This window comes from Homalodisca vitripennis, unplaced genomic scaffold (genome assembly GCF_021130785.1).
Source record: "Homalodisca vitripennis isolate AUS2020 unplaced genomic scaffold, UT_GWSS_2.1 ScUCBcl_3030;HRSCAF=8276, whole genome shotgun sequence".
NCBI lineage: Eukaryota > Metazoa > Arthropoda > Insecta > Hemiptera > Cicadellidae > Homalodisca > Homalodisca vitripennis.
The window spans coordinates 1-27458 of NW_025779150.1; the positions used below are offsets into that span (position 1 = coordinate 1).

The window sequence follows — 27458 nt, forward strand, 5'->3', positions numbered from 1 at the left end:
GTAAAAAAATTTTTTGTTAAAAATTGTGGAAAGATTTAACTTTTAGGGAGATTTCTTCCTTGTTAATGTGTGTTGGCAGAATTCGCTCAGCTTTATTTTCATAGTGGTTTTGAAACAATAACACAGTATGACTTACAGAAAAGAAAATATACAAAACATGCACTAAATCAATGTGTGAAGTTCTACCACGGGTTGTATACAGAGATTGAATCTCCCTTCTCTCTTAGCCAGAATATCTCCCCAGACTGGACTATTGTGGCCCTAAAAACAGGAAATAGTACAAAAACTATAGCACAAATGTATAAATTGCTGGTCAATAGAAAGTCAAGGTGTAAGTATCCAGTGTATATTGCGGCTATACCATGAAAGTTAAATGACGAAGTGAATGATGGAATAAACTTAATTTTGTGATTATTATTTACATGCCTTTAATATTGAGATAGTTTTATGTATGCTCTATATCTGTATTAAAGCTGCTGCCGTTACCGTACATTTGTTATAGCTATATGGCGTTGATATAGACGAATCCTAATACAAAATAACAATAATACAAACATAATTGTTTATTTATAAACTACGTCATTAATACTTCACATGTTTACTTTTAATTACAATATTTATTAAAATGAAGCGGTTAATGATTGTCAAGATTCCATGACAGAAGGTGAATTTTTGACAACTATTAGATTAATTTCTTCTATCATAGTTATATTGAAAATAGGTAAACTTACAGTTTCGAGGAATTTTAGCTGTGCGCGTGACCTTGAGCGTGTGGTAGCCAATATGCGCTGCGTCCCGAAAACATTTCCTGTGACTCCATGGTTAAAAACCCTCCTTTTCAGGAATTCGTATTGAACCAAATAACTCATCACACTCGCTCGCTAAAATCAGTCTGTTTTGTAAAAGTGCTGATTGTGGTGGAATTTAAATAATAAGGAGAAAACCAAATAATAGGAATAATAGGACTTATCCTTGTTTTTCAGTTGTTATAGTGTTGTTTAACGCGTTATTGAAAATAACGTATTCGTCAAATTTTATTTGCAAATCAAAATCGTGAGTGTAAAGTCGTTAAAGAGATTGTTGCGCCTTCATCTCAGCGGCTAGCAAGTAAACGCAACCCGCCACACAGATAACGTTTAGTTGTTGAGAGGATATATCTGGGCCCTACGAGCACAGCTAAATTCCTCCAACTGTAAGTGGAATGTTAATGAGTCTGTCAGTCTGGCAAGAGCCTCTCAAACGCGTTTTTTTAGTCCCAACTTTTGAACTTTTACAAAACTCCGTTTCCTTGTCTAAGAAATAGGAAAGCTCTCAAATGCTATCAAACTGAATGCATACTTTGTCTGTCTATTTATCTGTCCGTCCTTCGTCTGTGTCATTCTGATACAAAGGTCCTAGAGATATGCTACATGATACATGGGTTTCTTTAGTCCCAAAGATGATCTCTGTTAATTTGAAGACCAAAAAGTAAAAGTGCAGCCCACTCGCTTATACGTTATGAGTGATACCTTATTCCATACGTTACGTATGGAAATTCGAAACTCTGTTTTACTGTACTGTCTATACAGTTACAAGTCTATAACTAATAAGTTCTATAAACTAGTACACCAAGCAATCAATCCTCTATAAATATGACTATCGTGAACCAAAACTATGAGTGACATTTTATTATGAATAACTGTTTTAAAAAGGGGAGCAATGTTAGTTTAAAATCACGGTATTTAAATTTGTAATTTAATAATCACTTAAATATCAATAATTGTTGAATATTTAGTAATTTACAAAAACTTTGATATAAAAATCGCGATGAAACTAAAATGTTTACCTGAACCTCTTTTTAACTAAAAACATATGCTTGAAATCTCTCCTACTTATTTCTTAACAGAAAATAAAAGCTGGACTCAGAATATCCAACATATTCTAGCGTTATTTATAGGCAAGTGTTCAGTCGGCATTCTTAAACTCATTAACGTTTGGTAGTCTAATTAAATTCACTTTTCTAAAACCCCTAAACGAAAAATCTTGGGTTAAGATCGGGTAAGCGAGCTGGTTAGTCAATGGTACCGTGTCGACATCCATGTCCGGTGTAAGTATGATGTAGTAAGGTGGATCACTGGCTTGGAATTATGAATTGTAATTGTCACGAGTTACTACTTGTACTGCAGGAACAATGTTACGCTCTAAACATTCATCTCTCGTGTAGTCAATTCTAACTTCAATCAAGAAGAATCTAGCAACAGAATTTAATAAAATTCCTGCAAGATTTTTAATTCCTGAGGATGTGGTATGCTTACAATCATCTAATTTCTAAAGTGGGACACACCCTTGTAAATAAAAATGCACTTAAAACATAAAAAGTGCAAACAATTAAGCTGCCACTCAAAAAACTTTATATCATAAATGGTTAACTAAGAAGTCCATACTAGATAAAATGAACCAAAGCGATGTCACTGTACAAACTAGCACTAGTCAACAGCACAAACAATACGTCACATACGCACCAGCTAAAGTGGGACACTGCAGTATATACACGGTATTTCACTTTCGCTGGTGAGAGTCACACAGAGATGTGTTTTTGATAACGGTTATCGGCGAGTTTGTCACTAATGTTTGAAAACCGACTATGGTAAGGCGACCCTGAACCCCATAAAAAATGTTAAGATTTAAAGCACTTTACAACGCTATTTTTTGTTGTAGAATCAGAACGGGAAGTGAGTAGTACGTAGCCAAAATGCTTTTTTGTTTTTTCATGTAAAGTTTATACTTTTTAAATATTTAACCGATAAGTACAGAAGATTAGAATTTTGTCTAAATAACTAATAAAAACCTGGTAAAAATAACACAACATCCAGATGGATATTGATAATTTCTTTAAACCGAGACATGCCTCATATACGTATACGATAGAAAATAAATCCTTAAAAGTGTTTTAGAATTTTGATGTTTAAAGTTGTTCTTATTGGCGTAAAATCACAGCAGTGCCTACAAAGCTGACTCTTAAGAATTAAATTGAATAGTTACTTAGGCAGTCTACTTCTATGTGGGGAACATGCAAGCTCACACTATGAAATATTAATAGTTTCGAAACCATTCAAACTTTTGTCCATACTCTATGATCTCGAAAAATTTAATCCTCGGGCTTGGGTTTATTGTGAGATGGAGCAAAATAACTCTTTTGCTTGTTTAACTCTCTAATAGATTACATGGAATCGCTTACAAGAATGTTATATTGCCTGCGTAGTCAAAGTCAGGCATCCATCTCATGCGCGCTTCGGTCTTCGGCTCTGTATCGAACTCTATCGCAGTGTTCTGTAACACAATACCACTTAGTACAGTTACCACTTAATACTGTTTTACATACAGGGGGATTATAATTCATGATAGAACATCTAGCTTAATACTATTTATATACTGGTCCCATGTAAACCTTACACTTGATTAATCTTATTCATATTATGTGAATGTATTTACTGCTCAGCCAACATAAGCACATAGTGTTATCCAGAAACAATGTGAAAATATTAAACTATTTTGTTCTTTTATGTGTTTATACAATCTACGTTCACTGCCAATGCTTTGTGTTGTAACTACTTATATCTATACTGTTTCCATGCATTATTTCATGTCTTTTTATATTGCTAGAATTGCAGTAAAGATGAATATTTACATTAAAATATAGGTAAGAAAATAATTTAGAAGACTAACACTAACTATAAACTATAATTTTACAGGTTATACTAACCCCAGCTGTAGCTCTATACGCCTTACATGCAATGGTCAATAATCACAGATCATATACCTGCCTTTGTGTTACAGCTTCAGCTCTGGTAGTTATCATATGGTCAGTATACCACACAGCTGTCTCACGAAACTCTTTGTTGTAATTATAACCGTGATGTGAGAATAAAACCAACACAAAAACTCGCTCTGAACCACTAAATTTTCCTGATAGGTTTCAGCGACCCAATTCGTACTAGTAAGGATTTCCCCATTAGTCCAACCGACATCTTATGGAGCAGCCAGTATATCGCGTACTGGCTCAGCATCGTAAAACTTAAACAAAAACTTTTTTTAATCTAAAACTGAGAATATAAAAGAATTATTGCTGAGGCAATTAGGTTGGGTTATAGACCAGTATTCTTCTCCGAAGTACATTATGCATATATGTTCCAGTAAAATGGTCTACTTCAGGGCCATATGCTCTGTAATTAAAACCTTGGAAATTTTTTTCATTAACTGAATTAGCTAATGTATCTTTCTTTGGTTTATTCGGGTTAAATTTAAAACTCCAAAGCAATTTCTTATTGCTATATCAAGCAGTAATATTATAACAGCACTAATATAGATGTGATCATTAACTGTAATAATATTTTAAGCCATAAGTTTTTGCTAAACACTTGGTTGGTATCCTCAGTAAAATCTATTATTTGTATTTCAATACAGCTTACAACATCAAGTATACATTACCTCAGAGCGACCAAAACAGTTTGACGACGGTGATGTCGGCGTCCCCTGTGTCCACGAAACATGCCCACGGCCACACCGCTCTCGCGGTCCAGTGCCTGCACCACGAACCGTCGGAAGTCGACCCGTGGTCGCGAGGACTTGATGGTGAAGATGATGGAGTCCTGGTTCGTGATCTTCCCAGTCTTGCTACAGGAGAGGGTGTAGGGTGAGGGTGTGGTCTGGGGCAGCGCGCTGTCGAATGGGTCGAGGGTGAGGCAGGTGCTGGAGTCCAGGTCCTCGGCAGCTAGCAGCAGTGCTGGAAGCGCTAACCAGAGACAGTCACTCCTGCTCTTGGCAGCATCTACGTCACGTGTATCTGACTCCTGCTCGGCTGTCTTATGTCTATCTTGATGTGTCTAGTAAAACAATTTACTTAATTGATTTAATGGCAAATTTAATTGATTCAAAACTACGTTTCATTTTTCTTAACAATATGCAATCAATACAAATTATGAATTTACCTTAAATAGATCGGAACATTAACAACCTATTGCGTAACGGCACATTACAATTATTTTACTAAATGTTCTCAATATTTAAGATTTTTTGTAATTTTTTTGTTAAATTTTTTCGGAATTTTAAACTATTTAACAAATTAACAGTGTCGGATCCAAAAGAATACACAGAGATTATAGAAAAATATTTTCATAAAGTATTTAAATATTAGTTATGAAAAAATAATGTAAATATTTATTTTTGGGCTCGCCTGATGATGAAAACTTTTGTTTCGATAGGCCTCGTCCAAAAAATAAACTATTTGGTAAAGTATTGTTTTATTAACATTTAGTACTTACTATATAGGTGTGTCAGGTATTAGTTTGGTTTAACAACAGGTATTATATTATTGGTATGTTCAGCAGTTAGCCAACGCAAAGACTACAGCCAATGAACTGAAACGTTTTGTCTTGCTCCATGACCTTGCACATTGTATACTGTATTGTGAAAGCTCTATGATTTGTGTAAAAGTTTCCATATATTCATTCAACCACATAATTTCTATTAGCGTTAAATATTATTATTGTAACAAGCTTCTACTTTCTCAAGTCTCTAGGTGTTTTGTTTCATTCAAATATCATATTGCAATGAAACTTCAAATGTTTTCATTATAAACTTATGTGACAAGCCATACCCTATATGTGCAGTAGACCACCTTTTAAAAGGCTAAATTCGTGGCTTATAAACAAAATTACTATGAATAATGATAAATGCTTTATTATGATAAATACATTCTTTATATCAAATTTACAAAAATATATATGACGTTCTCGTATAATTAACGAAAACGAAAGAACTCAACAAATATATAAATTTTATGAAATTATAATTTATTTTCATTAGTAATGTTCTATTAAATAGTGGTCTGAAGTTTAGTACAAAGTCCAGGAATTTACAGTTATAAACAAAAATGCTAGGCCAAATCCATCATGAGAACTATAATATTACGAAAAATTTCGACGCAGTAAAATTTATTAGTAAAACCTATTTCTGTTTATGGATTCAACCTGATTACAATTGATAAAAATAAAGTACTATTGCAAGAAATGCAAAATAGCTATATCATTATGTTTTATATATTATTAGATAACGTTTAGAATTGTTTACAATCTTTAAATTTCTTATATGGTAGTACGATGTGCAATATTTACTTTACCTCAATTAAAACAATAAGCAATTTCAAACCAAAATTAAATTTCTATTTTGTAATACAAAAATTAAAAACCGCCTTAAATCATGACCAGCATAATATATCTAACCTGATACTAAGCAGAATAATTAGTAACCACTTTACAATGAAAACTAAAAGTCAAGTTAGCATACAACTAATCAAAACATATTAATTTTGTACTTCAAAATGTTAGTGAAACCGTTATAGTTTTAAATATCAAGTTCACAATCACTTTCCTGTTTATTGTAAGTTTTCACATTAACCTGTATAACCCACTTTGTGATGATGGCAACAGATCAGCATAACTACAAAGTATAATACAATTATTACATGGTAGTGACTGGTGTTTGCTTACCTGTATTATTTAGGGACACAGTAACTTAAGAAGAAACTTTGAAGTTCATTTTAAACCGACAAAATGATACACAAGAATGCCCTGCCCACGTAAATGTATAATGTTACTTTTATCAGACCTCTCCATCTGATATCAATGTCACTTGTCTCACTTCTGCCATAACTGACCGATGTCGCTGATTGTGTATAAATTAATGCATTTTTTCGGTCGTTACACATTTATACAGAACCTTTAAAAAAGTTTCTTACTAAAAAAAATAAATAACAGCTCTATCACAGCTATAATCTATCTATAATAAACTGAGGCAATTTTTGTAAACAGGCCCCTCTATTATTTTCGATTAATCAATATATGGTTTTGACGATTGAGGAGTATAAAGAAAGGCCTTGGTGTGTAGTTCTACTAAGTAATTTATAGTAACTGTTTTTATTTCGAAAAAATACAAGTCAGCTTTAAAATTTAGATTTTATCTATAATGATTACATATATATTATTTGTATTCTAAAGCGCATATATATTCAGTACAATGCAAGCGACAAGCAAATGAATCAATTTTAATTCAGTTCCAATCTTATACAGCTGTATTTCAGTAGTAAACAAACTGAACAATAAGAAAATAATTTTATTACTTGATACAATATCAGAAAGTATATGGTAGGAAGCCGTAGCTTCGAACACAGTTTCCTGCTGAACAACTGACATCATAAGCTTATCGTTTTTAAATGATACACCAAACACCCATATGATAAGTGATGGCCAACGGAACATATTCTAATCTCCTGATCCATTTTATAAAATTTGACCTTAGCAAGTAGTAAATGCTTGATTTTTTGTTCACATGTCAGGACTTTTAGGGCCTGAAGTACCAGTTAAATAAATAGAATGTCTCTGCAACATTCCATAGTCTTTTATAGATTACTTGAGTTGAAATATAAAGGCCAGTGTGGAGGAAAAACAAAGTGCGTAATGTTTTTAGTGAGTGCACATACAATATTATATAAAAGGGTCATATCTCGATTTTAAAACAAATTTTTCTACGGTAGTAGCAGTTCTGGTTAAAATAAATGTATTCCGTCTCTAAAGATATACATAGTGTTCAGAAAAGGGTGCCACAAACATCTGTGATGATATTACGCATGAATCCAAAAAGAAGATTATTCAAACAAAGGTCGGAAAGTGTGTCGTTTAGGCGACCATTTGTTACTTTATTGAAACAAATTATTATTTCTCGAAGAAGTAAAGTTAGATATACCGAACTTTCCACATATACTATGACAAATAAGAGAACTCAAAAAATAAACTGTGTAATTTGCTTTAATATTATAAAAATAGCAAAGTGAAGTAACAAAACACCTACTATAGTTATTAAAGACTTATAATATACCAAATACTTTGCAATTTGTATTACCATTCTAACTGTACTTTTTAACGGAATTCGTCAATGCATAAGCAAAAACAATCACTTTAGAATTATGCTTTCACAATCCCGGAACCAACCTAAATTTTGTCAGTTCAAAGGCATAAGCTGTTTTGCATCCCTTATAAGAAACATACAATATATCAAATATGGTGAAATTCTTATAACAATTTAAATAGTACTTTTCCAACGAAATCCGTCAAACACCTAAGTTTAAATTTTTAAATTCCTTTCAAATAATTATAAAATCTAGAAATTGTTATGTCATTTTAGTTAGTGGTCATTTATATGTACAAACTGGCAGAACTCCTCGAAGGAACTATCTACATTCATTGATTAATGAGAGTACATTTTGTGAAAACAAATAGATTATACTACACTGCGTAACGCCACAGTAAAAATTTTGATTAAAGATCATGAACGAATTTTATGAAATAACAAATAACTGAAAATATTTCATTAGAAATACAACATTCACATTTAAGAAATTTTAATATTCATTTGCAATTAACTGTTAGTGTTTATGACAATATTAGGCATAATATCAAATGCTTACTTCCCACATTTGAGTATGAAGTCAGGTTCACCTCACAATAAAGTTTAACTCCAAACGCCTATGAATTATTGCAACATTTAATGCAATGCCCAGATTAACTTTATTGTAATTCAAGAGGCAGTAAAACCTTATTTATGTGTCCCCTAACTGCAAGGCAGGTTCAACATATTCAATACATACAGACTAATTCATCTGCTCAAACGAAATCTGTTTGTGAAGAAACAAAGGAAACATTCACCTAAACATCTTCAAAATAACCGCTCAGAAAAGACAATAGGTCTCAAATATCGCCCCAGATGATGTTTTTGCTGTATTTGAAGCTGAAAAACTGTGGACTAAATGCAATAAAAATAATAATTTATCACATAATTGTAGCATTAAAAATATAGCTACTCAATGTTTCAGAATTTTTGACTCAATGCCGTATATTGTGTATTAACTTTAAGAAGGATTAGGATTGTTTCTGCAATTTTTAAAGTTTAATCAGCATTTTGGATAACTTAAAAAATTTGCTGTAAATTTAGTCGTTAAATATCAGTTGTGACATACACAAAAAAGACAACCTTAACTTTATATTTAGTACATTTCTTATTATTCATTATTTATTAAAAATTTATTTGTAATTTATGTAGCCTATTATATAATAAATTATACCTGTAACTCACTATGATGAAAATTGGAAATCTTATTTATGCATACATATATAGTTTTTAAGACCTGTTTCTTGCCTAAGTAACCAATAAACCATTCCTTGAAATAATTAAAGGATTAAAACAATACTAAAACTAAAAAGGACAACGATTAATTTTCTCACTTTATTTTTTGTAAACAGTAAAAAAGTTCTCAATACGAAAATGTGTATTGTTCTATCGTGAAATAACTTAATGTCCTTGTTAATAAAATACTGAAAGTAAGACAAATTTAATTGAAATGTTTAATTTCACCCAACAGTGATGAAGTAGTATTTTGAAGCTTACGGAAACTCAGCGTTTACACATCATGTGTACACAAAAGTATTGCTGACAGAATAGAATCAAGTTTTCTCAAAAGGACGGAGAAATTTTTTCTGGGTACTCGTTTCTTATCAAAAAATCAAAATCACATGTCGCTGCATTACGAATTCGCTAAATGATTATGGTTTTACCCAAATAAACTAAATAAAATGTATTTCTATTCTCAGGAACTGAAGGTAATGACACTTGGGAACAGCAATAAAAACAGTCATAAAAACTCACTCAGGCTACGGTTTTAAATTACTGTCCCGCAGGCTGCTCGTAAAATAAATATTTATAATTCTATTTCTTTTTCTATTGTTAAGTATGTTTATATTTAAGCATTTTGTTTTTGACACACTATTTAATATACAGACATATTTACTAGATCAAAGGATTTTTCATCCAATCAGTTTTTAGCGCAAAAACATAGGATATATCCAGGAAAAGTTACTATCAAAATTTCGATACAGTTTTAACGATTTTTATAAAAACATACATTTGTTGTTTTTTTAGTGAAGTAGTTTTAAAAAGTCAACTATAGTACCAAAAATACCATAGACCGGATAAAACTACAACGGCCAAAGCTATGAATTTTTTGACTAAAATAGACTTCTCTAACCTGTGTACGTGTATGTATTGTAGATATAGGCATCAACTCAAAATCAATTTCCGTTTCGAAATGACATAGAGCCCCATTATTAATTTACGTCATGAGTGTGTTAACTGAAAAGGTAAGAACTTCAACTTTAGCATCTGCCAAATCTCAACGAAGACATAAATTTTTTGAATAGTTTAATTGTTACTCAAGTAACAAGTACTCATGAAATATCTCTCCAACATTCGAGCTATTTTTTTGTACTTATAACAATCGTTTCGTTCTTTGACGAACCTCAAAACGCTGGTATTTAAAAGAAAGTCTAAAATAAATCCCAAGAAAAGTGATCAATGATATCACCTAACACAAAAATTAGTTTAGAATGCCTTTTAAACGGAATATGCCCACGATGTTTTACTGTAAGCGAATGCCACAGGTGGCAGTATATATATTAAGTAAGGATTCGTAGAACGAAGAAAAAATATTCAACTAACGTTCCTAAGAATTAAATCTGTATCAGACATTATTAAATAAGAAAACTGAGTAATATTTGATAAAAGATATCTAGTTTTTAATCCAACAAAGGGTTTTATAATAAGTGTAAACATGTCATATCTCAGGTGTAAGACAAGACGTCTCCCCCTCCCCCTGTCCCGTGTGTTCTGCTATTTCCTTGTCCATAACATTTTCTGTGAGTTCCTGAGATTGAATGATCTCTGGTCCTGATGTGGCAATCTTCTCTTCGTTATCTCCTACGGGTTTCATTATTACTCCTACTTGTACTTCTCCCTCTCCATACCCCTTTTGTTTCTCTGTTACTGCATCGGTGATATCATCAGGACACGATTTAGACTGCATATCAATGCTAGGAACTTTCGGTGCTATATTTTCTTCTTTATTAGTCAGAATCTGACATAACGATTTTCTTTCACATGTGTGTTTGATTAAATCAGTAAATATTTCATCTGGTTCACCTTGACCGGATACATCGGATAACTCCTTACTTTCTCTTGTTTCTTCAGGACTGTCACAATGTCTACCCTCCCTTCCATCTCCTACCATGTTAATGTTCTGCTCCACCAACAACCCTGACAGTTGCGTGTTCTCGGCCACCAGGAGCGCCACCTTCTCCTCGTACCTAGCTCGCAGGTCGTTGAAAATCTCTATTTGACAATGGTATTGTGCTTTAATGTCTTCGTTCAACCTGTGACAAATAAAATTCATGTAAACTATTTATTTACTCTTATATCCTTGTAGTTGTTTGCCTTAAAACGTGTATTATAATACAAAGTATTCATGTATATTTGCGTGAAAATATTATTACTCCACAGTATTCAGAAATACATCTTAAATCTCATAACAATTATGAGTATAAGTTATGAGTCCGTAAACTAATAGTACCAGTCAAAAAAGATGCATGACTGAAAATAAGTACACAATAAACAAGTCAACATTTATATTAAAATATTTCTTCTCTCTGGAATAACTGTAAGTGTTTATCTAGTAACGCGAGTATAAGGGAGTTGCCCAGTATCAAAAACTAAATGGAATTTTACACTATATGATGATGCGTAATGCAGTGTTTTGCCCTAAAGATCGTCAAAAGTTTCCCATAAGCCACCACTTCTCAATGTACATGTGCTACGTAATGGCCAATATCAGAAAGGGAGTCAGACCCAATAAAAAGCTGTGCATCCTCAAAAGTGAAACTCTTTTTCTTCAACATTAATGGTTTTTCTGTATTTAATTTAATTTTGAGCATGAGTTGTAATAATTTATTTTGTTTCTCAACAGGCTCTATTAACAGATAGTCCGTTGCGGATTTGTGGAGAATTGTGCATTTTTATATTTTCAGTATATGGATATACAAATATGTTAACAGTGTGTCTAAAATTTAAACTACAAATACCTGTAAAATAACTATAAATAACATTCATAAATATAAGCTGGAATTTCCAGACGCTGAGTGATCCTATAGTTTCAGTAAGCATATAGTGTTTTAGAATTATATAGAATTAGAATTAGATTAATTTATATTGTAGATGTGGGTCAGTGCTCATAAATGTTTAAGAACTATTCTTATGAACAAAAACGGAGTCCAACTTTGAATCTTCTTACTAGTTGAACCATAAGGTATTGTTTATACTGGGAAATTCAGACCACCCAATTGTAAATGCAAAGTTCAAGCGCCGATGTAAAAAACGCATTTTGTACGGCGTTTATTTTGATGTGAAATAATAACTTTACATTGGTTTGGGTAATATAAGGACATTTTGAAATTTAAAAAAAAAATAAATTTTACAGTGTTGTAACGAATTTCTTAAAATTTTTACATGTATGGTATTATTTGAAAGCTCTCATGAAACATCGGAATCGATATAAATAGTTCTATTTTTATACCAAGATCTGTGCTCTGACTTTTAAATGCTTTTCTTGTCTCGGCTGCATATTATTTCGGTTTCTGTAAGATTTTTGGGTGTAATTCATTAAAGAGTGTTTAAGAAAATTCAAGGCAGTCTTCTGTAAAAAGTTTAAAACAAATCATATCCATTATCAGATTACAATCGTCCAATTAAAAACCTTCTTATGTTACAAAACCCGTTATAGTAGATTAATATTCACGTGCACAAAAATTAAACTAAATCACCTTAAACAGCAAAAAATATATCATCAGTAACAATAAACATAAATGCCACGGCTAAGTGACAATGCGATGAGTCCATCACGCACCTGCAACATATCAGCTGCAACCAGCAGTGCACGGGCAACGGCACGTCTAGTTCTCTACCATCATGGTAAGCAAAACTTATTAATTTTCCTTAGCCGTTATTTGACTACAAAATAGTATAAAATTGGTACAAATATACGGTTTAGTTAATTTTAATTTACGACAAAGTAGGTTTTTTTCAATAGGTAGACCTGTGTGCCGACTTTTAAAAGGTTAATAACTGTATTCAATGATTGGTACATTTTATTTTTGCAATAAAAAAAGGTAAAAAAAGATTTCAAAATTCGGACATAGTTTTTAAAATGATTCGTGATGGTCGGCTCACAGTTCTATACAGTTTCACAGTTGAATTATTAATATTGCTTTAGTGAAAAATGAAGAGCGCTTGTTAATTTCAGTTTTATTACGCTAAGTATAACATACTATATTTATCACACAACCAGTAGTTAATAACACTCTCTTAATTCCAAGATGCAGTACCTACCTTGCAGACTCAGACAAAGTGTTAAGGATGTTTTGTTGCTTATTTTTTTCCAAATTAATTCTTTCCTCCATATCATTCATATTTTTTATATAGCTGCTCGACTTCAGTGTTTCTCAAAGCCAACAGGTCCTTCGTGACAGCTACTAGATTCTTCAGTGAGGTGCACTGCAATCCGATTGTTCACCAATGATAAATGTTCAGACACCAAATGACATGAATAATGCAATAATAAGTATGGTCATATAAGTAAAAGAAAAAAAAAATTTATATTTATATATTGTTTCTTTGGCAATTGAAAAATTAACCATGTATACCCTTTGTTTGTTATTTGAAACATTGGAAATAACATATTCATAGAAATTAACTCATTCTACAGTCAATTAAAATGAATTTTTAAAGACATACTTTTACTTAAAATCCCTCATGTATCTTATGTTTTGAACATGTATCTACTGACTCGAATGTTAGACGTAAATATTTCATAAAATTACATCACATGTACGCTGTGAAAGCATTTATTACACCTCAGTATAAGAGTATATTACCACATGTTTTAATTACACTTAGTACCGATAATGCTTACTATACATTTGCGGTTTTTACGTACACTGTGAAATCATTAATAATACATATGCCAATATATTACCTCGCTTGACACTGAGGAACAATAACGTGTCATAATGAGACAAAAATATAGTTATTATGTACATTATACAAGCAGTAATTACTTCTAATTATACTCTCATGTTTGACAGTAAGTAACAATAACGCATCATAATCAGACACATTATTATGAATGTTTGACAACCAGTAATTATTATTGCATACCTACTTTTAATCTCATTGTATCAATGAATTTGTTAATTAGCTTTGTAATAGATTTAGAGTGCAATGCTTTCCTGAATAAAAGTGGAGTAACTAAAATCATTTAAAACCACAATAAACATCTCTGTTTATAACAAACAGTTGTTTACCTCTAAAACAAAGCTTAGTTCTGTAGAAAATTTAAAATGAAAACTAGTTATTTCCTTTAATTTTTTATAATTAACTGCTTCTTAATACTATTATCATCATGTTACACATATAATACAAGACGTCGTTTTTAGAACGACATGAACAAGTCTAATAAACTGCACGATTAAAGAGATGTACATTGCGGAAGTTATTATATTATAAAAATTATTACCAACAATGCAGGAAAACAGGGGACTGTATGTAAATAAATGATTGGAAGTGTGTTGCAATAAAGGGAATAAAAAATTGCTCTATAGTTTACAAAGTACTTTCAATCAACTCCACTACACAGAGTTAATGCAGTAACGCAGCTCTCATGTTGTGCTGAAATCCCAACGAAAACAAAATCATTGAATAATAAACAGCATCAAGAACAAAACTATTATTATTTTTATGCAATAAAATATATCTACACAAAGCGGAGTTATATTAAATCACGTGAGGTTGTATTCATGCGTGTTATTTCAAATATGGGAAAATTTATTTATCTCTTTACTTTAACGGTACAACACCAATTTTACAAACAAGTAGATCCAAATGAAACTAACATTAGATAATAAGCATACAATCAAACAAAACAATATCAAGGTATTTAAAGATAGGAATTAATTGTAAAACAGAGACTATGTAGCTCATGCACTACACGTCACTTCCAGTCTCTCAGGAAACCAATATCATCCGTCATTTGTACACATTGTCAAACATTGTGTGTACCAGTCATCAGGCTCTAATTTAAAATATGCACACACAAATAGTTTTAAATGTTTATCTCTTGACTTTTACTTTTCTTATAATCACAGAACTGTAAATAAATCCAGAAAACAGTTCAATAAATAGAACAAAATTGGAAATTGGTCTAAACTGATGATTAAAGAGTCTTGACAAAATACTTTGAAACATATATTTATGCGTACATGATATCTCAAAACCATCGTGCAATTTCAAACACCCATGCATTGTTTTCAGAATTATTAAAACAAACTGTTTTGAAAGTAACGTACTAAAATGAATAAAGTAGCCTTCCAAATTCTAAAAATTTAACTACTCAATATCAAAAAAATAACAAAAGTTTGATAATTTAATATAATTTCAATTTGAAAATATAATCATTATGAAGCAAACTGATAAATTATAATAATTTAGAGATGAAATATTAAATAAAATTATTGATTTAACTTAAGACAAGACAATGCAATAAGATTTGTACGACAACTACCTGTAGAGTAAGTACTGTTCGTTGTTCCTCCAAATTTTTGCAAAGAGAACTTTTCTCCAACAGCAATAAAACTACCTGCAAGATAAGTACCTCTTGTAAAAAATACATATATTGGGCAAATCATATGCATTGTAAGATAAATAAAATCTCTTTATTTTTACGTAATTAAACGTTATATAACTACCATTACACTATATTTGACCGTGCTTTAAGCTAGTTGTTAAAACCAGCGCATGAAGCTACCTTCAAGCTTTAGATACTTGTAATGTTTGTACTTATATACCTATTAGATTTGCATGAATGAGAATATTAAGTTCTAATATCAATAAATATTAATATCCTACAAATGAAACAGTTCATAATAATAAATTCTTGGCTTGTTTGGACTTTATAATGGAAATAACTTAATTACTACAAAAAATAATAATGTAAATCCTGTATATTCCTGTGTATAATTGAACTCAATTCTGTAAGCAAAGAGCCAAAAATCTTTGTAAGCATGAAATTGGATTGTAAATGACGAACCTGTCCCTTTAATAATAAAATAGGCCAATTATTATAGTGATAACAGTTGTGAGATGACATAATACCTTTCTAACCAAACAGTGAAGTCGAGAGACATGTTCCCGTAAGTCCTTTTCAGTTCGATGATGAACGTCAAATCTCAGCAATTCCTTTAACATGGTCTTAGCATAGGTTGTGTCTCTGCTGCGGTTATTTTGGAATGTATCTGGCTACAAAAAATAAAATATATCTATTATTTAAAGATATTAATGATAGAGTATCTAAAAATCATTCTGTATTAACATTTAAGAAGGTAACAGAACTGCACTATACTTGACATATTTGATTGAGTATCTAAATTAATATTGTGCGTTTGTCAACAGGGGACACCGGGTTTCGAATGAAATATCATAAAAATGGTTGTTCATTAAAACATTGGATCACTTTAACCGCACGTCCCAAAAGATAATAAAAGAACAACACGACATTTGTAGGTCGCTGGCTTTATTACAAATACATTGTGTTAATGGCTTCCCTAATGATTTAGTGTGGCACGATAAAAATCATGAGTTTGATACCATTCTTAAATAACGTAAGCAACTTGGCATTACAATTTTTTAGTCGACAGACTTTCAAGAAATTACAAACTAACTATAATATTGAACCTGAATTCTTGGAGAAACAGATTCTGACCAATCGAGCCACTTAGACCGTAACATTCAAACACTGCGTAGGTTAAATCACAACCCCTCCACATAAATATATTACATAAGCTATTAAAGTTCTTCCTTGCTCATATTTATACATTTATGTACCGGTACTGCAATACTAGGTAGTAGAGTATATCTTAGTTATAAAGCATATTTTAGATATAAAGAATGTTGTAAATACCTACATTTGAAATATTGACTTGTGAAGCGTCTTCTGGAATTATATTTTGATTTTTATCTGTAACCTCCATCATATTATGCACCAGTAATCAATATGTACTTAATGTAACTAACAAGACAGTTAATTGAATTTGTTTTACTAGAATTTGTTTCCAAATATAAATTATTACTTAACTTGTAATTTAGAAAACAAACATGTTGAAGTTTGGTTACAGTAGCTCTGTTTGCAAGAAAACATATGTTTATCTGAACTGAAAACACCTTGATCAGTACAAAAGATTTGGATTTTACTGGTAAAGTCGACATATGGAGGCGTAATCTTTCCAGCAAAGACAAACAAGTTTGAAATTGCCTAAGTTCTTTTACTTCCTACTTTTCTTTATATCTTAAAATTATTTTGTCTTACGTGTACCCGAGTGGTACAAAAGTTAACACAGTTTTTTCTTTTTAATTTAGCTTATAGTGTATTCTATCTCTAACCTACACGTAAGTTTTATATTAAAATTAAAGTTAGTACTGATGAGCATGAGATGGACTCAAAACTTTCTATTCTGGTTTTTGATTAAAATATGTTATCTTTTAAACGCGAACATTGCGTAAATATTTATATTTCTATTAGCCGTCATCCTCGGCTTCTTAAGCAGTTTCGTAGGTTTTATAGCTGTATGAGCACTTCTGGTTCGATGGAATTGTATTATCGACGACATTGTTAAGATTGCTTTGTTGTCACGGTCAAGAAAATACGTCAAAAGGTTTTACATATATGGCCTTTGTAATTTACTCCGATCTTAGTATTTGTTCTTCCACAGCTGATTGTACTTCATTCCCTAAGGTAAAAATAAATATATAGCTAGGCTACAAAGCTCTGAAGAGCCTAGTTTCGTCAAGAGACAACTACATAATTTGTGTTTCATAATAGTGTTTAAATGTTTTGTAAAAGTTAGACTACACTGCTTTGGCTCAATTAATATTTCACAGCTTTAAAACCAAGATGGCATTTTTCGCTGCTTTAAAGGCCAGTGCGGAGTAGCCCAGAGGGACTTTCGGAACAAGAATAGGCTTGTATTCATCCCTGGGACCGTAAGAATGTCCAAGTAAAACTTCATTACAATCGATAGAATAATTTGAGTGAAAGCAAAACAAAACAAACAAAGGTACTTTCGCATTTGTAATATTGTTAGAAAATTTGAGATTATAGTTGAAAACTGAATAAATTTTGTGTTTATTCGGACAAACCAGATAATTGTCAGTTCAAAGACCATCATATGAATTGGGATGAAGTCAACGTCATACATTTTGAAATTTTTCTTTAAAAGGAGAGCTTTATTGAGGCTTTAATAGAGGCTTTATAGATTATATTAGACCATACGGTTTAGTGGAATATCAGTCTAAATTAGGCCGTTTTAACTACCAATTCTTAAAAATGAGTTATCAATGCAACATAAAGTATCCAATATATCATTGATTCGTACCACAAAAATGTAGAGTAACAATACGATTTTGAGTTCATCTGAAATAAATTAATAATATGAAAACCCCACTTCATTTCATTTTCTTGCTACCATGTTACCCTGCGTCAATGTAAAGACCTTATAAATTGTTATATTCTGGAGATGTTAAAAGTATTTAACTGTCACGAGACGATAAATTTACCTTGACTTCTACTAAGTAGGGAATCGATTTAGATAAATATAGTTCATAAGGCGAGGTTCAAATACACGAAGTTGTAATGTTGTTGTATTTTTATGTAACATCAACAACATTAATGCAGTTTATTAAGAGTAAATTAAAGGTGGATGAATCTAGTTTACGTAGAGTAAAATTACAAAACAATGTCGGGTTACAAATTGGTCTAAAGGAATTGTATTTTCCCTTTGAAGTGTTGCAGTTAACAACAGTAGCAGCCTGACAGTGTATAAAAGAACTTCCTCGACCTACAACTCAGCATCTGAGTCTGACCTCAGGCGTCAGCTGCTGCGCCAACAAAAAGACCGTGGGGAGGTAACTGATGAGAGAATCCATGTCAATGAATCTGACTGACTCATGTTTAGCTAAAGTAAGTGGGCTTTTTTTTTATTTTTTAATTACTGTTTCAAAGCGACACTAATTATATATTCCTGACATGAACACGAACTGTTGACGAAATCTACACCACGAACAAAATATTCAAACACAAAACTCCGATTTTCTCATAAGTCTTTAGTAAATTTTTGTGTAATACACTTGCCGTATTGCAACTCATATGACGCGTACAGTTTAAATAAATTGAAAAAAATAATAAAGTTTGTTTTGCACTATACCGGACTAAGCTGTTAATCATTTGGAAATAAAACAGTACATCTTAATTTTCCCATTCAAACTTCACCTTTCATCGTTTAAGTGTTAGTTAAACAATGTTGTTTTGCCTTTGCTTATGTTATTTTTGTCAGGTACGTTTTTATGAGTTAAGCGATATGACTTTTAAGGAAAAACGTTATGTTTAGTGTCGTTTAAAATTGTTGTTTTTTATATGTCGTCCACTTAGTTATTTTCTCAATCCGAGGCTGTTTCATCATCACGCTACCATAGCCATTAGTCTATTTTTGCATCGGGTATTTCCATGGTTCAACCATGCTACGGGCAATATTTTGGTAGACAACAATAAAATAGGAATAATATAGAGATGCTTAATATTTGGTCGTATTAAAAAAAGCATATTTTTATAGTTGCATAATCTCAAGTTTATCCTTCTGTTTGTTTTCATAATAAATTCAAGCAAAACCTTGATACTTTTAGAGTAGAAGCATATCATTTTTGCAGCTGAAAACGTTATGGGTTATTCATAAACTTTCCTTTTACATCAATTAAAAAGCATATCCTCCAGAAAAATTTAATTTGGACAGGAAAAGACAAGCCTCTCTATTGAACGGTTGTTTCCACGATTTTCAGACCGATGGCAAATGTTATGTATGTGCGGGATGTGAAACATTACAAGTCCTTTTCAAGCACACTTGTTCCAGATTTTATAATGTAATATCGAACATGTAAAATGGCTTGCGGACATATTTTTAGGTACAAGTGAAGAAACTCGAGGTGATGAGTTGTTCTTTGTTCATAAAATGAAGGTGCGCTTATGTTATCTCAATTATCCTTGCTTTCAAAAAGTTATCGGTCAAGAACTTTGTGTAAGGCTACTAAAACAATTAAATATTCACAATTAATTAAAAACCACTAATCTAAAACAATTCAACAAATATCAAAAATGTTACTCCAATCATAATCTAATAAAAATTACTTAAATAATAAATATGGAGCAAGCAAAACAAAGTAAATGATCAAACAGTGAGTTGCGTGCAGCCCTTGCTTCCCCGCTATGTCCGTACTTGACATATGTGGCATCAGTCTGCAACCTCCCTTTGCGTCATGTAGTTTTTTGTGTGTGAAATTTCAAGGTTATTTTCATGTTTATCTGTTAGATTACTACATAGTCGTGTAATAGCACAGTAAATTTCATTATATTTAACAACTGCTTACAAATACATTTAAACTCGTCCAACGTCAGTCAACAAGTTTCAACATAAATTTCTCAATCCTTAGTTTATGGCGTTCTGGTGCGTTTTTAGAATGTCAAGAGCCAGTCCCATTTTAATTAGATCGCTGGTATACCGAGCCGTTATCATCACTCTAATGTATGTATTTCTTGTGTTCGTGTGTATGTGACTGAACTCCTCCTAAACGACTGGACCGATTTTGATGAAATGTTTTGTGTGTGTTGAAGGGGATTCGAGAATGGTTAAGTGTCACAGTTTGGCCCTATTTAAATAGTCTACTTAATTAAATTTGTATTTATAGTTAATATTGTTGATTTTGGAATGTTTTACCTTCGTAACGGCAGACTGCGCTGCGACACGTAATACAAAGTGAACTGATACTTAACAGCTGTGAATATTTTCAGCTGAAGTTCACCAAAGAGGCAGAAACATTTGTTTACATTTAAAATGTAGAAAATTATTATTGTAAAGTGCTTGATCGGTAGTGTAATGCAGATTGCATTGAATAAGTTATTGCCTAATTTTAAATTTATATTGCATCAGTGATCAATAAACTATCAAATGTAGTGAAATTACTATTAAACGCCGTTATAAAAAAAACCTCATTGAACAAAGCCTTGAATGTTTGCACATGGTAATCGAATTTGATTGATCGAAGGTAAATGAAAAGAGCCGAAAAAAGCGCTTTATGGTCAAACTTGGTTTTCGTTGATAAATTTTCTAGGTCGTAGCACAAGCAAACCTCCACAATAATACTGGAAATGTCTTACACAGAAATTTTAACAGACCGAATTTGACTATTTATAAACTAATTAGTTTATCGAGATTCATCTATATATTGTACTGAATAACTTATCAAACACCTAGAAAAAAACCACGAAAGATAGAGACAGGAAATATCATAATGCACCAAAGAGGCTCACGAAGGAACGACTAGCAATTATCTTAGGAATGTTTACAATGTGATAGAAAAAGAATAATTGAATATAGTGTACTGTTTTTAACAGTAAATTACGTGCGAATCCGCTGGCAACTACTAGTTTTATATAAAGTATTATTCAAGAATTTGGTGACATATAAATTATTGCAATCTCAAAGAAATCAGATTGTAATAAATATGTTTTAAATGTTATACTCGCATTTTTTCTATCCCTTTGAAATGTTGTACAATAACATTACGAATTTGTAAATATACATTCATACTGTTGTGGATATCTTTGGGAAACGCAATTTAGGTAGTCACTTTGAAATATAAATAAAAAAACTATACATATATTGATTGACCATTGATGTATTATATATTTATACGCAATCATAGTCTGTACCTGAGCAAATATTAATACAAAAATCAGTAATAAAGGACGACCGAGCAGAGGAAAAACAACTCGATGCTTAGAACTGGTGACGTTATGTCAGACTATTAAAAGGTAACTGAAATCTGCTAAAGCTATGTTAGAGGACAAAGAGTAGAGCTGCTGCTAATGAAGGTTCATTTGACCGCAACATAACACGCAACGTACGTCATCTATTGTTTGTAACACAATTATTATACATCACTTGTGGCATAGATAATTAAAACCCTTTCATCAAAGGTACAAAGCTAAACATATCATTTCGCTTTATATGAGGGACACGTGTTTGTGTCGGCTATTGATATTGAAACTGTTAGCAACCAACAACACTGTGGTGCAACCAACTAGAAAAAAATGTCCTGAAAATTGACTAATATATGTATCCAAACTCATTCTATTAATATTTAAGTACACGCTTGCAATTTTGCCAAAATCAATTCAAACTTTCGGTCGTAGAAAGGATAGGTTAATTGCTTTCTCAATGATCTAAGCGAAACCTGTATACTAAAAGAAAACTACATCAATCCTAAGGTATGTAACAAATTTAAACTCACTTATTCAGAAAATGAAAAGATCTAAATAATAAAATATAAACAGACTCTCTTTACCTAATAGCAAGTCAGAGATGCAACTAGACACCGCTGCACAAAATATGATTCTTTGTAAAATAATGTTCGAAACATGTTTTGTTATGTATTTCATATATACGATGATTCTTATTTTTACCGTGAAGCAGAAATGACCCTGTTTACATGTTTTCTTGTTGTACATATCTCATTTCCTTGCAATCTCTGAAGAAAGAGAATCTTGTTTTCTTGACTATTCCCTAAAGGGAATCACTTTTCATGCGTCATTCAAAAAAGGTGTGATGCTTCAGTTTAATACTGTTATAAACTCATTCTATCCTAGAACATACCAATAAACTATACAATAAAAATGTTGGCATGTTTATAAATTATTTAAAATATTTTCCAGAACTCATGCTTATAGACTATAAGTTAGTCCACATTATTTATTAGGCCACGTGTTTAGTATTATTTTAATTACAATACTTTTTGTTCTTACCATGGCAACAACTTATATTCAGTTTTATTCGTTACAGGGAATATTTTCAACAAAATATCTACTTCATTCATAAATTATTTATAACTAGCTGTTACCGAATTGAAGGACATAGCCTTCTTAGTGAAAGTATTTATGATGTAATACAGTCGAACCTTCAGATATTTTTGAAACAGAAGTAGACATATATCAGGTAAATATTATTTCAGTACCAATGGCTAAGAGACTAAATAACTATGTTACACGTGATTGTCAATTGTATGTAATACGCTTGTAGGAGTATGCATTTCTGGTTTACATAAATTAAATTTACGGATAGTTCAGTCTTCCTGCCCTGTGCCTCGATAAAATATTACATATAAATTTTTGGAATATTTAGTCGATCAAAAACGCCAACTTTCAGCTATTTTAGCTTAATTTTGGTCTAACTATATTTGAAGTATTATAGTTAGAGATGGCTTTTTAAACCCGATCAATAACATATACATTATTGCGTAAGACAGAAAATTTAATGCGGTCAATATGTATAAGTTCCTGCTGTATAAATTCGCTTACGGCCTAATTTATTTACAGTTCCACAGTTGATTTTATATTATTGAACCACGAAATTAATTTATGTAGGTTTCGAAAATCTACTTACATTGAAAAACACCTACCTCTAGTGTACGAGGTTCATTTTGCTTTCTATACCCGCCCAAAAAAATACAATACATAAACTTCAATAGACTACTTCGATGTAAATCAAATCTACTTCCGGCACTTGCACTTTCGGTGTGAGGTAAAGATTGAAAAACCCTTCAAATTAAGCTAAAAATTTCAAAATATTTGTCAATATATAATAATTGTTAAGTGACAGAAGTCTGATTGAATTCGGATTGTAGTTTGGGAAAAAATAGTTCGTTGAGGCATGTTAGTGTCTATCCACATGTTCTTTAAAAGTCACATTTAAATGCCACATAGTATCACATTCCAAAGTTAACCAACAGGATTTGAGTTCTGTATACGCAAAGATTCATGGCGTTTTATATAAAATACAAATATAAAAAAATAATTAGCCAAATCTGTAAGCCGTTCTTGAGATTAGCGCTTAGCAACATCAGCGATTCATTTTTATTTAAAAGATTAATGATATAATATGCTTAGCAGATTTGGTTATCTAGTACCACTGGATTATTCTAAAGCTTTTGACTCAATGCAATGTGAGATGTCATTTGCAAAAATGTATTACTATGGATTTTGTGATAACGTGGTCGATTGGATGGTCTTACTTAAATAACAGGCAGCAAGTTACCTGGCTAGGAAGTGAAATATATGGACAGTTGATAGTAAAAAAGGTGTTCGGCAAGGTCTGAGACGAACTCTGTACAACTTGTTCACATCTACTTTTCAGTGTTCATACAGAGTTGCACTGCACATTTATATGCAGATGACTCCCAATTGCACATTTCTTATGAATCTTGGCAGATGGAAAGAGCCATTGATCAGGTGAACTAAGACAGATGGAGTTTTCGAAAGGTCAGTTATCAATGGACTGACTGAATGTTAGCAAGTGCATGGTTCTACACACAGCACCACGCCCTTTAATAGAGGGTATGCAGGGTGGAGACAATTTGACAGTCTGTGAGAAGATCAGAACTCTCTGCTTGATGATTCTCTGCATGATGTTAGATTAGCAACTACACCTTCACTGATTGTCACCCACTCTAACCAAAGTGCCAGGGCATTTATAGATTCAATACTTTATTACCAGAGACAATCAAACTCCAACTTAGGCAGTCACTGCCCTGCCATTCTGAAAATAGCAATATCACCTCAAGTAGTGACACTGAGTAAATATAAATACTCCAAAAGGTCTTTCGTTTTCAATCTACAACTATTCGCTTATGTATATATTGGGAGGCGTTAAAATTTATGGATATGGCGGTCATATGCAGGATACTTTTTAGCTACACGTTCCACTATTAATTCTCCACTTTAGTACATGAATGAAGTATTTATGTAACGTGAGTTTACAATATTAGGGTGATTATCCATTGTGATTAGGAGCTACTCTTGGCCAAAATTTCGAGCTCTCTTCAGTAAATAATGAGTTAAACTGAAACAACTGATAGAAAGCTAATGAGATGAAAAGTAGCTCAGAAACGCATTATCATTTTTCAATTTGTCAGTAAACCTATTTTAGTGTCCATCAAAATTAATTGCTTCATTATCCTCCATCATTTCAATCTCTTAATTCAACTGTTGATGAGAAAAAGGTAGAGTTACTTATTGTTATAAATTAAACTCATTAGAAGCCTTTATTGTTGTTAGATTCAGTTTTGGTATGTATCGTATTACGAAACCAACTGAATTTGTAAAAGGATTACGAAATATTACGAATCTTAAGACTTAATTCACATTCTTAGAGGAAATTTGGTAGTATACTATTGATAATCAACTCATACAATCCTACGTCACATCCAGATCCAATCTCTCATTATGTAACGAGTGGTTTGATTGTTTGCATTAAAATAACAATCTATTTAAGTGGTTTTAATCATTTTTTATTTTGGGTTAAAGCTTAGCCTGTCACTCGAGAGGCTGATTAAATTAAATTTGTATCTGTCAATCCACACGTTGACTCACGAACGGATTGACCTATATACTTGAAACTCCATTTCCGTATGGGCATCATCGAGCTCAATAACTGTGCATGTTACTCACTGCATGATGAGCTTTGGCTGTAGGTTCGTGAAGATTTTTACATGAGTAACCATGAAATTTTAAAAATGTGACAATCATATTTATGCATGTAGCGTAATGAAATGAGCAATAGATTTGAAACTTTGCACGCAACATCGTGAAGGTTTTTTCATGATTCGTGATATGACGTATTCATATCAAAAATCCGTATCTGAAGTGTGGTATCAGAATGAGTGGTACATTCAATTAAAATATATAAATTGCATAGTGATAAATTTCAGAAATACAGAAGACCCCATAAGTTCGGTACAGAGTTCTGAAACTCTACATGTATGTTTAATTGAAATTAGGTTTGTTTAATTTCAACAAATCTTAAAGTACAAAACCTATTCTGGTTTTTGAGAAGGATACCAAATTTACAACAATAGTTTTACAATTCTAAGTGTACAATTTTAAGTGTAAAAATTAATATACAATCACGTTAGTGTGACAATAGTTCTTTACGAACTCCTAATTTTACAAATCAGTACATACTATGACTTTGTTTAGCAATGATGTTCCAACTATATTGAAGTCCTTAAAATAATTATATCCAAATTTACCTTTCGTTTTAAGATTCTTATCTATTTTATTAAAATGTCAAAAAAAATGTAACATAATATTAAACATACACCCAAACATTTAGTATTACAATGTGTCGTGAGGAACTGTCATAAGACTACACTTGAACAAATAGTCTTTATATAATAAAACCAATCATTTATCTGTAAGTCCAGCCTGGATAGAATAAAACAAAACGATAACACTGCACAGAACCAAGGCCACTACAGACACATGTTGTACACAGCTGGTCAGAAGTGGTGGGGAGGGGGGCTGTCGGTCATGAAACTGTCGAGGCCATTTCTCATCTACTTCTTAAGAGGCGAACACTGGGTTGAGGATCTCACCCTGGGACCTACTGTCCGACTCTCATGGTTCTTTTGACGAGGGGTTGAGAAGAAATCGTGCGCACATTGAAAATGCGTTTTTAAAATTTAGAATTGCAAGAGAATATAATATGAATTCTTTTTTTTCAAACAGTCCTTAAATCAAGTGCATACTCACTCGGCATTACTCTTTTGTTCTGGATTTTAAGGCCATGATAACGGTAAGGAATTGAAAAGCTCAGTTTTGTTTCAATATCACAGTTTGTTTAGGTTACCTGCTTTCTTCCATTCGTATATTGGTAGCCAAAGTGTCCTAATGTAAACAGAAGGTTAACGTAGCGGTGCTAGTTCTATATATAATGCTTTAGTAAATTTACGTTTAAACAATTCTTTTCGCAGCTTATTTTGCGTGATTCATCCGAAATGACTTTTCAGTCCAACAATGTTTAGCAAAAAATGTCAAGGTATTATTTTTGCCGATTTATTTCCCAAATGTTTTTTACCCACGTCCTTGGAAATACACGCAAATCATATGATATTTACAGATAATTTCATTCCCTAATAAACACATTCCTCATTTGAAATGTTCTTGTTTGGCGTAACAATTTATGTATAATGAAATATTTGTAACAATGATTATTTTATTAAATTTGATTAAAACGTCATGGACGGAATACTGACATCTTACATATTGGCTAACGAGTTACAAGGAATGTAAATATCTCATATAAATGGAAAACTGAAAATTACTTTTCAAGATATATATTTATAGTTAATACGACTTGTATTGGTGAATTTTCTTTCTAAACCTTAGTAGAGACAAAACTATAATATGATAGAAATAAAACAGTTTTATAGAAATAACTCTTAAACGAGTTGTACTAATATGTATAATATTATTATATTTCAAGTATGTTTTGCTACATTTTAACCACTCTTATTATACAATTATTACTGAGTTTATACCAAGGAGTCAGGAT

General features: G+C 31.8%; 1 protein-coding gene and 1 long non-coding RNA gene across 4 annotated transcripts; both read right to left on the reverse strand.

Annotated features, from left to right (window-relative positions):
• Positions 1–49: 49 nt before the first annotated feature.
• LOC124372378 lies at positions 50–4506 on the reverse strand. Its single transcript, XR_006923327.1, has 3 exons — positions 4468–4506; positions 3218–3309; positions 50–261 (listed from the first exon to the last, which is right to left on the reverse strand). It is a non-coding gene; the product is annotated as an uncharacterized LOC124372378 (long non-coding RNA).
• A 6133-nt stretch (positions 4507–10639) lies between these two features.
• LOC124372377 lies at positions 10640–17134 on the reverse strand. 3 transcript variants are annotated; one of them, XM_046830765.1, is made up of 5 exons: positions 16932–17134; positions 16123–16266; positions 15533–15607; positions 13303–13452; positions 10640–11294 (listed from the first exon to the last, which is right to left on the reverse strand). In XM_046830765.1, the coding sequence occupies exons 4-5, from the start codon at positions 13380–13382 to the stop codon at positions 10700–10702; spliced, it is 675 nt and encodes a 224-aa protein (XP_046686721.1). In that variant the 5' UTR covers positions 13383–13452; positions 15533–15607; positions 16123–16266; positions 16932–17134; the 3' UTR covers positions 10640–10699. The 3 variants fall into 3 exon arrangements, with proteins under 3 accessions (XP_046686721.1, XP_046686720.1, XP_046686722.1); XM_046830764.1 differs by having other exon boundaries at positions 13303–13467; XM_046830766.1 differs by lacking the exon at positions 15533–15607 and having other exon boundaries at positions 13303–13467.
• Positions 17135–27458: the final 10324 nt, after the last annotated feature.

Excerpts from the sequence above, each read along its gene's own strand:
- LOC124372377 (XM_046830766.1), bottom strand. The coding sequence starts at position 13,382 with ATGAATGATATGGAGGAAAGAATTAATTTGGAAAAAAATAAGCAACAA. Across the intron at positions 11,295-13,302 it reads ACTTTGTCTGAGTCTGCAAG|GTTGAACGAAGACATTAAAG; the intron begins GTAGGTACTGCA and ends TATTTGTCACAG.